The following is an 11,273-nucleotide window of genomic DNA, read 5'->3' as shown; positions in this document are numbered from 1 at the left end:
TGGCAAATCAAAAGACAAACTGTCATGAATTCCGAGGTATTTGAAGGTAGAAACAATCTCAGTCAGATTTCTGTGAGATGTACATACAGTTATCTCTGTCTCTGGATTCAGTAAAGATCTTTCTTTTGTCTGTATTTAGTATCAAAGGCAGAAGTTTGATTTTTGTTTCCTTGAACTGCTCAACAGCACAGAACCTCCAAAACCCTGAATGACAATATAAGGATAAAGGAGCAGGGACCAAGTACTGAGCCCTGCGTACTGTCTTTGAGGCTGGAAGGTCAGATAACATCCAGAGCATTTCCAGATTATAGAGCATCTTCTATCTGGAACATCAGATTGTAGAGCATCTACTTCTCTAACATCAGATTATAGAGCACCGTCCTCCTTTAACATCAAATTATAGAACATCGTCTCCCTCTATCATCAGATTATAGAGCATCTTCTTCGAACACCAGATTATAGAGCATCTTCCTCCTCTATCATCAGATTATAGAGCAGCTTCCCCCTCTATCATCAGATTATAGAGCATCTTCCTCCTCTAACATCAGATTAGACTGACTAACTCAGTACAGACTGTCCAAGAAATACTCTCAAGGTCCAAATAATGTTTTCAAAACTTTCAAGTTTCATTTCCTGCATTGACAAGAGTCTAATAAATAGTATGAAGGTATTTTGCACTTTCGGGTCAAAGGAAACATATTGGATAATTCAAATCATGCTATCAATGTCTTAATCATTCTGAGAGCGATGACTGCATAATCCCGTGAAGAAGAGCGATATAACGACATGTGAAGCATTTGGTCAATGTTGTTTTTCCAGTTTAAAAGCAGTTTTGGCAGAGAATTGTTGGGGAAATCACAGACACCAACTCTCACATCAATGTCATGTACTAAACACTGTGATGACACCGTCCAGAGGCCAAGAAAAACTGGTTCTGCTTCATTCATTTTGCTGCGCTGCAGTGCTTTCCTCCCAGCAGAGGATTTAAGGAGCGATGCCCGGGCAGAGCAAGGCACTCTGGTCAGGATGGCATCCGTCCTGCTGCTGCTGCTGCTGCTGGTCGCCTCTGCATCTGCCTGGTCCAACAGGTACCGCTACTTCGGTGGGGCTGTGAACGTCTACCCCAAAGGAAGGAACGCCTACGGCTTGTTTGAGGTAATCTCAACTCACCAAGGTATCTTTGAAACTCTGTGCTCATTAGGAATACAATACCCTTGTTCGTGCTACACATATTATTTGCAGTTATCACACTGATCCAAATACTTTCCAACTGTTATTAGATTAACCAGCCTGAGCAGCTCTATCTAGACCATAAGATGATTTTCTAGAAATGCAACTTTTTGAAAACAGATCCCAAAGTGGAACTCTTTGGAAACATTCGGGTGTCATGGACACGGGCGAAAAGAAGACTTTCTGAGCATGTGCAGAACAATAGTGACTACAGCCGTGGTGAACATGTCGAGCAGCAGCGCTTCCACCGTCTCCACGGAGACGGAGCCCAAGAGTTTTCTAAAAGTTCTACCTTGGGAGCCATTTTTAAAAAGTTGTGTTTTCAGTGGCTCCGAGTCTCGTTGTCATGTGAACAGAGCCCCAGAATGAAATGAAAGTTTAGCGTTTTCACTTAAACATGTTGTCGTGGAAACGCCACCTCATGCTCTGCAATCCTAAATAAACTGTCAGAACTCTGACTCCTCATCTTTGCTCTGTGGCACAAAACTCCTCAAGTTTTTTGATGAAATGTCGGCTCCTGTTTTTCTTCAGGTGGAGCTTCGCTACAAACAGGCCACCTTCAGCTGCTCCGTCAATCCCTACACCTGCAAATATGGAAACTGTGGAATCCAGGCTCAGACCACGGATGACAATATTGCGTGGGACTCCTACCGTCTGACCTGGTGCCTAAAGGAAGTAGTAGTGAAGTTAAAACTCCCCACCAACCTCCCGTTTGGTATTCGGTAAGACCCATTCAGAGTTTACTCACATGGAGCTGCTGACAGAGCATGTCCAAGAGTCAATCTCAGCACGAACAGTATGTAGACAGAACTGATCCAGAGCTTTCCTCCCTCCAGGTTTCCCAACCAGGTCAGTTACTCTGACGGCACAGGATTCTGGATACCCAATGTGTTCAGGCAGCGTATTGCCTGGAGGATGCTGGCACATGTGGACCTGGGACTCCGATCAGACACCGGAGAGTTCAACAGTCCTCCCGTCTCCACCATGCTGCCCATCGTCAGGTGATCACGCTTCTGTTTACAGCATCTACTTTGTTTGAAGTTTGGAGGTTTCCTGAAGGGCTCCAGGATCTTGTAGCGTCTCCCTGAGGGGAGAAGAGGGAGTCCTGGGTATGAGGGGTCTCGTGTCATGTGTCTCTGAGGGGAGGTAGTGTGGACCAATCACCTGCTCTGCTGCCCTCAGCACCGCTGCAGGTCCTTCCTGTCCTAAACGTCTTTGGTTTTACTGTTGATTCATCACTTTCTGCTGATATTCAAAGTGAATATCTTTTGGAACTTTTGGGTGGCTCATTAGAATCTCCTCTTCCAGAGTGACGAAGAACTGTCCTCGAAGGTTCGACCTGAAGGTGTTTGACCGCGATGACGACCGAGTGAGATGCAGAGTGGCGACGTCACGCTGGATGGATGAGTGTGGAATCTGTCGACTCCCCCACGGTTTCTCTTTAGACCAGGTGAGACTGTTTCTTCTGCATCAATACGTCCAGAACACAGAGGGAAAACTGCCGGACAGAAAGTGTGACAGACGGGAAGGAGTGAGGAATCGTAGAGCTACAGAGAACAGAATGTCAAACCACCAGCCTCTCAAACCTTTGATGAGCTGGAAGGACGAATCTGTAGCATCCTTTACAAGTTACCCCAGATTACTGATTACTGAAGTTACTTCTTCAGAAAGTCAAGGAAATATTCCTACACTGTCTGGATGTTAGGTGGAGTTACATCAGGCAGTGGAGGGAGATGCTCTATAATCTGATGTTGGAGGAGGAAGATGTTCTATAATCTGATGTTAGAGGAGGAAGATGCTCTTTAATCTGGATGTTAGAGGGGGAAGAAGTTCTATAATCTGATGTTAGAGGAGGAAGATGCTCCATAATCTGGATGTTCGTACTTCATCAAGAAACAGCATTTATGGCAATAAGAAGCACCAATCAAACAGCTGATATAATCTCTGACCTGCAGACAGCTCTTAGAAAGAGTAGTGAACCGCTCTTCAAACATGCTAATGCTAATCACAGCTACTGTATATATAGATTAATGCTAATGCTAATGCTACCTACAGAAGGACATCCAGCTCAGGATTATTGAGGTGAGTAATAAGCTTGTGATGAAAGTTTCCTGTCCTGGCAGGATTCCTGCTCCTTGTCCTACAGCTTCAGTGGGAAGACTGGGTATCACCCCATCGAGCTGGTGGTGGAAGATTTCCCCCGCAAACTCATCCAACTGTCCTACTCTAATGGACACTACAGCAAGAAGTGGCCGATGGCCGCCGCCAGAGTCAGACGTCAAGCGACTCTAGGTTTCGACAGTACCACCACCACAGCTGCTACAACTACAACCTCTGCTCCTACAACTACAACCTCTGCTCCTACAACTACAACCTCACCTCCTACAACTACAACCTCTGCTCCTACAACTACAACTTCACCTCCTACAACTACAACCTCTGCTCCTACAACTACAACTTCATTTCCTACAACTACAACTTCATTTCCTACAACTACAACCTCTGCTCCTACAACTACAACCTCTGCTCCTACAACTACAACTTCATTTCCTACAACTACAACCTCTGCTCCTACAACTACAACTTCATTTCCTACAACTACAACTTCATTTCCTACAACTACAACCTCTGCTCCTACAACTACAACCTCTGCTCCTACAACTACAACTTCATTTCCTACAACTACAACCTCTGCTCCTACAACTACAACTTCATTTCCTACAACTACAACCTCTGCTCCTACAACTACAACTTCATTTCCTACAACTACAACCTCTGCTCCTACAACTACAACCTCTGCTCCTACAACTACAACTTCATTTCCTACAACTACAACCTCTGCTCCTACAACTACATCCTCTGCTCCTACAACTACAACTTCATTTCTTACAACTACAACCTCTGCTCCTACAACTACAACCTCTGCTCCTACAACTACATCCTCTGCTCCTACAACTACAACTTCATTTCTTACAATTACAACCTCACCTTCTCTGAGCAAACTTCCTCTGCAGTTCTCCATTCTGGGTATGATGTCATCGCTTTCACGTTTTACAACAGATATGTCACTGAACAAAAAGCTGTGACGCTTCATGTCTTCCCTTTGTGTTCCAGTGGACTCCCACGATGCGCCTTCGTGTCTCGATGGCGACTACTTTCCTGTTTTCTTGGCACCGACTCCGGCTCATGGAACTCATCTTCCGGCGTTTGTGGGCCAAACCCTCCAGTTCCAAGTCCGTGTGAAAGCTCAGTACACCACGTAAGGCTACACTTGACCTTTCTGGAACTGGCTACGGTGTTAAAGTTTAATATCTGCTTTCAGCAGTTACATCAGCCAGTGGTATGAAGATACTCTATAATCTGATGTGATTGAAGGAAGCTGCTCTATAATCTGATGTTAGAGGAGGAAGATGCTCTGTCTTGAAAGATGTCAGTTTACAGTTTTCCAGGAATCTCGAACTTTCCTGTTCTCCATCACAACCACTGCGTCTCTCTAGGATCTTTCGCCTCCTGCTGACGGGACCCAGTGGGATCCACCAGCATTCGACCTCCACTGGTTCATATGTTGTCAAATGGACTCCGAGTGAAAGCGACCTGAACGGCCACTTTCCTATTTGCTTTGTTTCAGAAGCGTACGACAGGTGAGCTGTCAACGGTTAGCGGTTCAAGCTTCATGTGTTCATAATGTTTGATTGACTTTCTTCCCTCCGTTAATCCCAGCCAATCGGGTGTCTATCACTCAGATCTTCGCTGTCTGGTGGTCGATGTTGTGCGCTACAGTGAGTGAAATTTGGAATTTAATCGTATTTCCTCTGGAATGATTTCATTCACAATATGGAGGGATGACTTTTTGTGTGATGTCATGCAGACACGGTGGTGACCTGCAGTCAAACTGAGATAAAGGTGGAGGTGGAGAAGATGTACCTCATCAGACGCTACGAGGACCGGCTGCATCTGAGGGACGAACACGGCACTCCATGCAAACTGACCACGCTCTCCAACAGCACCCACCTGGTGGCCGTCATGCCACTCAACTCCTGTGGTACTTATGTCGAGGTGCGCTACAGCAACATGCCCGGTTCAGTGGGTCGTAGCTGGTGTTGCTCCTGTGGGGGGCGCCAGAGAGCTTCACGAGTGTGTGTCTGTGGGGGTGTTTTGAAGAGACTCCATGATAAATCCATCAATCAATTCAGTTTTAATTCTATTGAGCCAAACACAACACAGTCATCTGAAAACACCTTTCCAGAGACAAACCAATGAGTAGAAGAGACGGTAGACAGGAAACAGTCCATTTAAACAAGAAGAAACCTGCAGAACCAGGATGTCCAAACCCCTAAAATTCAGGACTTGAAGGATCTGTTGTTAATATGTTGGTGCAGACAAGATAGAAGCATTAAACTTGTAGTAGAGTTAGAAATTATGATCTGCAAAATGTTATGCAGGTGGTTATAATGTTGTGGATGAATAGTGGAGGATCGACCTTCACAGAACAGGCTGGATGTAAGTGTCTGTTCCTCCAAAACCAAAAGACTCAGTTTGCCCTGTTGTTTGTAATCAGGAGGACAAGGAGAACATCACCTTCAGGAACCAGATCTCATCTTCTGACCCCAAAGAAATCATCTCCAGGCACCACAACGTCGATATCGGCATCTCCTGCATCTACCCGAAGAGAACCAACGTGACTCTGGGATTCCACCACAAGAACCCGTACGCCTTCAAAGAGAACGGCTTCGGTAGTTTCACCTTCCAGTTCGAGTTCTTCGAGAGCCAGCGCTTCAGACAGCAGGTGGACGGCAGCACCTACCCGGTGGAGGTGTACCTCAAACAGATGATCTACATGCAGATCCAGGCCACCTCGTCCATCCCCAACACAGAGCTGTTTGTGGAGTCCTGCAGGGCCACTCCCTACGACAACCCCAACTCCCACGTCAGCTACACCATCATAGAGGATGGGTGGGTGTCCTCAGTGAACAGGCTGCTGCTCCACCTTACAATCGTCTCTGTGTGTCTCTGAACCAGGATCACTGCTCTGTTGCAGGTGTGTGAAGGATCCAACTGTGCAGATCTACCCCAGCTCCAGGTCTGTCTTCAGGTTCGGAATGGAGGCTTTTGAGTTCATCGGAGCTCACGACCAGGTGACCACTGATTTACACTTTTCATGATTTAGTTTCAGAGATTCTGAACATTTTCAGTTCCTGAAAAGACAAAAGTCATTAACTGAACTGTAATCCCACAAATAACTTCAATCGGCTGATTGGAGTGACAGTCGCCCTCTCACAGTTTATAGGAAGTCATTGTTATAAAGATCTTCATCTTATTTCATGTGAAAGATGCCTCTTCACGTCTCTTCCTGACTTCCTGTCCCTGTGTCTGCAGGTCTACATCAGCTGCTCGGTCATCCTGTGTGAGAGCGGCGCCCCGAACACTCGCTGCTCTAAGGGATGCATCCCACCAGGAAGTCATCGTGGGAAAAGAGCAGCGTCGGCTCAGAGCAGCAGTCACTCCATTTCCCAGGGTCCTTTGCACCTGAAGGCTTCAGACAGTGAAGGTGAGCGAGCAGTGCGGGTTGTTGTTAGCTCTCCTGAAGCACACCTCAGTCTGCTCTGATCCCTGAACACTCTATATTACTAAGAGCAGGTGAAACACATCAGAACAGGGATTAGCAATCACACACTTAGGCCACATTTACATGTACCCAGGTATTGAAAAAAAGGATGATATTTCTCTGTTTTTCTTACATTTACACATAAAACAGCTTCAATTCTCCACAAATGATGATTCCTGAAAACTCCGCCCACAGTGGAGATTAAGAAAAACATCGTCATTTTTCCAGGATTCTGATTGGCTATCATGGCTTCATGCTTCTCATTACACTGCCCCCTGCAGGTCTGACTGCTCATAGCAGCTCTGAACCAGGTGGATATGCAGGTCTGTGTCAATGAAAATATTTTAGTAAACGTAGAGGGGAAATATCTGTATTGTAAAAACCTGAGTATGTGCCTCAGGCAGGTCAAACACATCAGGGTGGACAACAGCAATCAGACACTCATTGGAGGGAAACATGATCACATGAATCTTGTTCTTTTTTCCAGTGTCTGGTCTGAGCATGAATCTGGGCCTGAACCTGTTCTTCATCGTGGGCTCTCTGCTGGTGTGTGGAGCTGTGATCTACAGATCCAGAAGATCCGGCGCTAAATACCAGCGTCTGCCCACCTCTGAGAGCGACACAGCCTAGAGATGACAGAAGACACGTTTTCTTTCAGGCTGCTGCTTTCAATCCAAAATATTTTTTCAAGAAAATAATCCTGGTGTCTTTGACTGGGTTCAGGTTGGGATATTAAAAGGAATGAGTTCAACCTGTCATTGATTGATTGTGATTTAAGATGAAGCAGGTTGGATTCTCTTTGTCTCTGGTTGCGCTTTGAGCAGAGAAACAGCAGATCTCCTGCAGAACAGAGGAGGACATTCAGAGGTGTTGGAGTAAATCTTTGACAAGTCAGAGACCGACCGGCTTTCAAACACCGAAAAAATGTGTCAGCGAAGAGGAATTTGCAGAATGTTGATTTGGCCTTTGATAAAGAAGAAACATCTCCGATATTATCAAGTCCTCAAATCTCTCCCTGTGTCCTCTGGGAGGCGCTAAAGTTGTTATGAGAGGCAAAATCATTTCTTTCTCCTCATACAAGACCAAAAAGGGAAAAAATAGAATCTCATGCTGCCCCCAAAGACGACCGCCTATTGATGGAACTAAGGAAATTAAAAATGGATTTAAATAAAATAATTGAACATAAAACACAATTTCAACCACAGAGACTACGCTGGGAGAACTATGAACATGGTAATAAATCCAGCACACTTTTAGCCAATCAGTTAAAACGAAATAAAGAAAACTGTACAGTCCCCTTAGTCAAAACTCAAAATGGTAAAATCACTTTTAACCCTCAAGAAATAAACAATACCTTCAGAGAATTTTGCAAAAAACTTTACTCTTCACAAATTGACCGTTCACAATCTAAAATAAACTTTCTGAGGTCTTTTAATTTCAGGAGGTCACTCCTGAAATTAAAAGACCAACAGATCCAAGGCCTTGAAGCTTCCATCTCAGTAGAAGAACTGCATGAAGCTCTCCAGCATATGCCTGATGGTAAAGCCCCAGGACCTGATGGTAAAGCTCCAGGACCTGATGGTGAAGCTCCAGGACCTGATGGTAAAGCCCCAGGACCTAATGGTAAAGCTCCAGGACCTGATGGTGAAGCTCCAGGACCTGATGGTAAAGTCCCAGGAACTGATTTTACAAAGAATTATGGTCTTTACTCTCACCTATGTTTTTTTAGAATAATTGAGGAAATTAAAGAATCTTCAACTCTCCCCCAACATATGAACTGTGCAAATATCAGTCTTCTTCTAAAACTGGATAAAGATCCCACACTACCATCTAGCTATCGCCCAATATCACTAATCAATGTAGATCTTAAAATAATTAGTAAAACATTAGCAGACTGGAAAAAATCACACCTCACATCATACACCCTGATCAAACTGGGTTCATTCAAGGACAACACTCCACTAATACACGTAGATTAATTAATCTTATAGACCACTCCACTTACAGTACACATAGATTAATTAATCTTATAGACCACTCCACTAATACACGTAGATTAATTAATCTTATAGACCACTCCACCAACAGTACACATAGATTAATTAATCTTATAGACCACTCCACTAATACACGTAGATTAATTAATCTTATAGACCACTCCACTAACAATACACATAGATTAATTAATCTTATAGACCACTGCACTAACAATACATGTAGATTAATTAATCTTATAGACCACTCCACTAACAGTACACATAGATTAATTAATCTTATAGACCATTGCACTAACAATACACGTAGATTAATTAATCTTATAGACCACTCCGCTAACAATACATGTAGATTAATTAATCTTATAGACCACTCCGCTAACAATACATGTAGATTAATTAATCTTATAGACCACTCCACTAACAATACATGTAGATTAATTAATCTTATAGACCACTCTACTAACAATACATGTAGATTAATTAATCTTATAGACCACTCCACTAACAATACATGTAGATTAATTAATCTTATAGATCACTCTAACAATACATGTAGATTAATTAATCTTATAGACCACTGCACTAACAATACATGTAGATTAATTAATCTTATAGACCATTGCCACCACAATAAACAAAAGGCCATTATCACCTCCTTAGATGCAGAAAAAGCCTTTGATAGGGTAAATTGAAAAGTTCTACTCGCTACACTATTTGGATTTAGAGAAAAGTACCTCTCCTGGATAAAGATCCTGTCCACCTCACCCAGTACCTGTGTTAAAACCAATGACCAAATGTCCTCAAGGTTCAATCTTGAGAGAGACACCAGACAGGGGTGTCCACTCTCACCATCTCTCTTTGCTATTTCTATGGAACCACTAGCAGCAGCCATCAGACAGAACAATAACATAAAAGGAATACCAACAGTAAATGTAAGACATAAAATATGTCTCTATGCAGATGATGTGATACTTTTCCTGCAGAACACACAGACGTCTCTTCCAGAAACAAAAGGGTTAATAGACAGGTTTTCCTCAATCTCAGAATATTCTATAAATTGGAACAAATCAGTTGTCTTGCCTATCAACTCTATATTTCAGCACACACCTAACACCCCACTAAAACCAGGGAACATCAAATCCCTCAGCATTAACATCTCAGCCAAACTCTCAGACTTGGTGAACTTAAACTACCCCCCCTCATTAAAACATTGGAGGAGGACCTCACCCGATGGAGGACACTCCCTATTTCACTTCTGGGGAGAGGAGCAACAATCAAAACGATGGTCCTGCCTAAAATGAACTCCATCTTCTCAATGATCCCAACAAAACCACCAAAAAGCTGCTTTAACACTCTGGATTCTCACGTCTCAACATTCTGATGGAAAAACCAACCATCAGGTAGAAGTTTAAAAACACTCCAGAACACCAAGGACCAAGGTGGCTTAGAACTCCCAAACTTTATACTTATTATCTGGCCAAAAAAGTACTTTATGTAGTAAAATGGATGAATCAGAAAGCCTTAGATGAAGGCTGGCTAGACATTGAGAAAACCTTGTGTGAAGATCTCCAGACCAGAGATCTTCCCTTCTTCAGTCCTTCATCAAAGAACCCAGCTGCTTTAAAAGCATCAATAGAACCAGGTCTCTGACAGCTTGCTGGGAGGTTCTTCACCCCCTCTGGAACAATCCTGACATCCTGCAAAGAAAGAAACCAAGAAACTTCCCAAGATGGCAAAATAAAGGAAGAAGAACCTTAGAAGAACTTTCCTCCAGTAACTCTTTGGTTCCATTGAATGACCTAATAGAACCATCTGCTATCAGTCAGAACAAGTATCTGGAACCTCTTCAGCTTCAGTCAATAATCCCAAGTCAGTGTTGTAGCGTCACCAGGGGACGTCTCTAGCTGCAGATGACAGGGACGTGAGACCAACGACACCGAGACAGTTCTGGTTTTCAAACAAACCATTCAGGCTTTATTTCTTCCCGTACCGGCCAGTTAATCCAAAATAAAAACAGAAAGGTCTTAACTCAAATCCAGGCTTTCAAACTCCAGCGTCCTTTCTTTGCCTCCAACATAAATAGTCCTTTCCAAAACGTCTTCCTTGGTTGTCCAGAGATCTTGCTTCTCTCAGCTCCAGCCCAGCTCTCCCCCTTCTTCCTTCCCACACTCCCTCTTCCCTCAACCCCAATCATGGGCACCTGACAGCCTCCAGTGTGGCTGCAATGCCTTCTGGGTGCTGTAGTCCCCTTTAGCTGCCATTTTGCCCTTTACTGGTTCTCTGTGGAAGGGAATGTACCTCCCTTCCACCACACAGCCTCTGGTGACGCCACAGTGTAAACTAGAAGAGATTGAGCTGAACTGACCTCAGACAGTGACAAAGCTCCTGAAGATCTCAGCTCCTAAACCTCTTTCTAAAATCATCTCAATCCTGTAGCTTCA

The 11,273-nt window shown here is 43.9% G+C and overlaps 1 protein-coding gene across 1 annotated transcript; it reads left to right on the top strand.

The window, feature by feature from the left end:
- The first annotated feature begins 1,011 nt into the window (after nucleotides 1-1,011).
- LOC308106632 (uncharacterized protein) lies at nucleotides 1,012-7,586 on the top strand. The gene is made up of 13 exons (XM_080458488.1): nucleotides 1,012-1,155; nucleotides 1,762-1,952; nucleotides 2,067-2,231; nucleotides 2,539-2,680; nucleotides 3,354-4,257; nucleotides 4,345-4,489; nucleotides 4,728-4,871; nucleotides 4,951-5,009; nucleotides 5,099-5,286; nucleotides 5,789-6,183; nucleotides 6,269-6,365; nucleotides 6,607-6,778; nucleotides 7,323-7,586. Exons 1-13 carry the CDS (start codon nucleotides 1,027-1,029, stop codon nucleotides 7,463-7,465), a joined length of 2,874 nt encoding a protein of 957 aa, XP_080314614.1. The 5' UTR covers nucleotides 1,012-1,026; the 3' UTR covers nucleotides 7,466-7,586.
- Nucleotides 7,587-11,273: the final 3,687 nt, after the last annotated feature.

The sequence above is a fragment of the Lipophrys pholis genome (assembly GCF_963383615.2).
Source record: "Lipophrys pholis genome assembly, chromosome: 2".
NCBI classification, from domain to species: Eukaryota; Metazoa; Chordata; class Actinopteri; order Blenniiformes; family Blenniidae; genus Lipophrys; species Lipophrys pholis.
This window is presented reverse-complemented; position numbering and strand designations above follow the sequence as displayed.

Bases quoted from the DNA above. Each gene is read 5' to 3' on its own strand.
- LOC308106632 (XM_080458488.1), top strand. From the start codon at position 1,027: ATGGCATCCGTCCTGCTGCTGCTGCTGCTGCTGGTCGCCTCTGCATCT. The intron at 2,681-3,353 runs GTGAGACTGTTT...CTGTCCTGGCAG, and splicing joins ACGGTTTCTCTTTAGACCAG to GATTCCTGCTCCTTGTCCTA. The intron at 6,184-6,268 runs GTGGGTGTCCTC...GCTCTGTTGCAG, and splicing joins TACACCATCATAGAGGATGG to GTGTGTGAAGGATCCAACTG.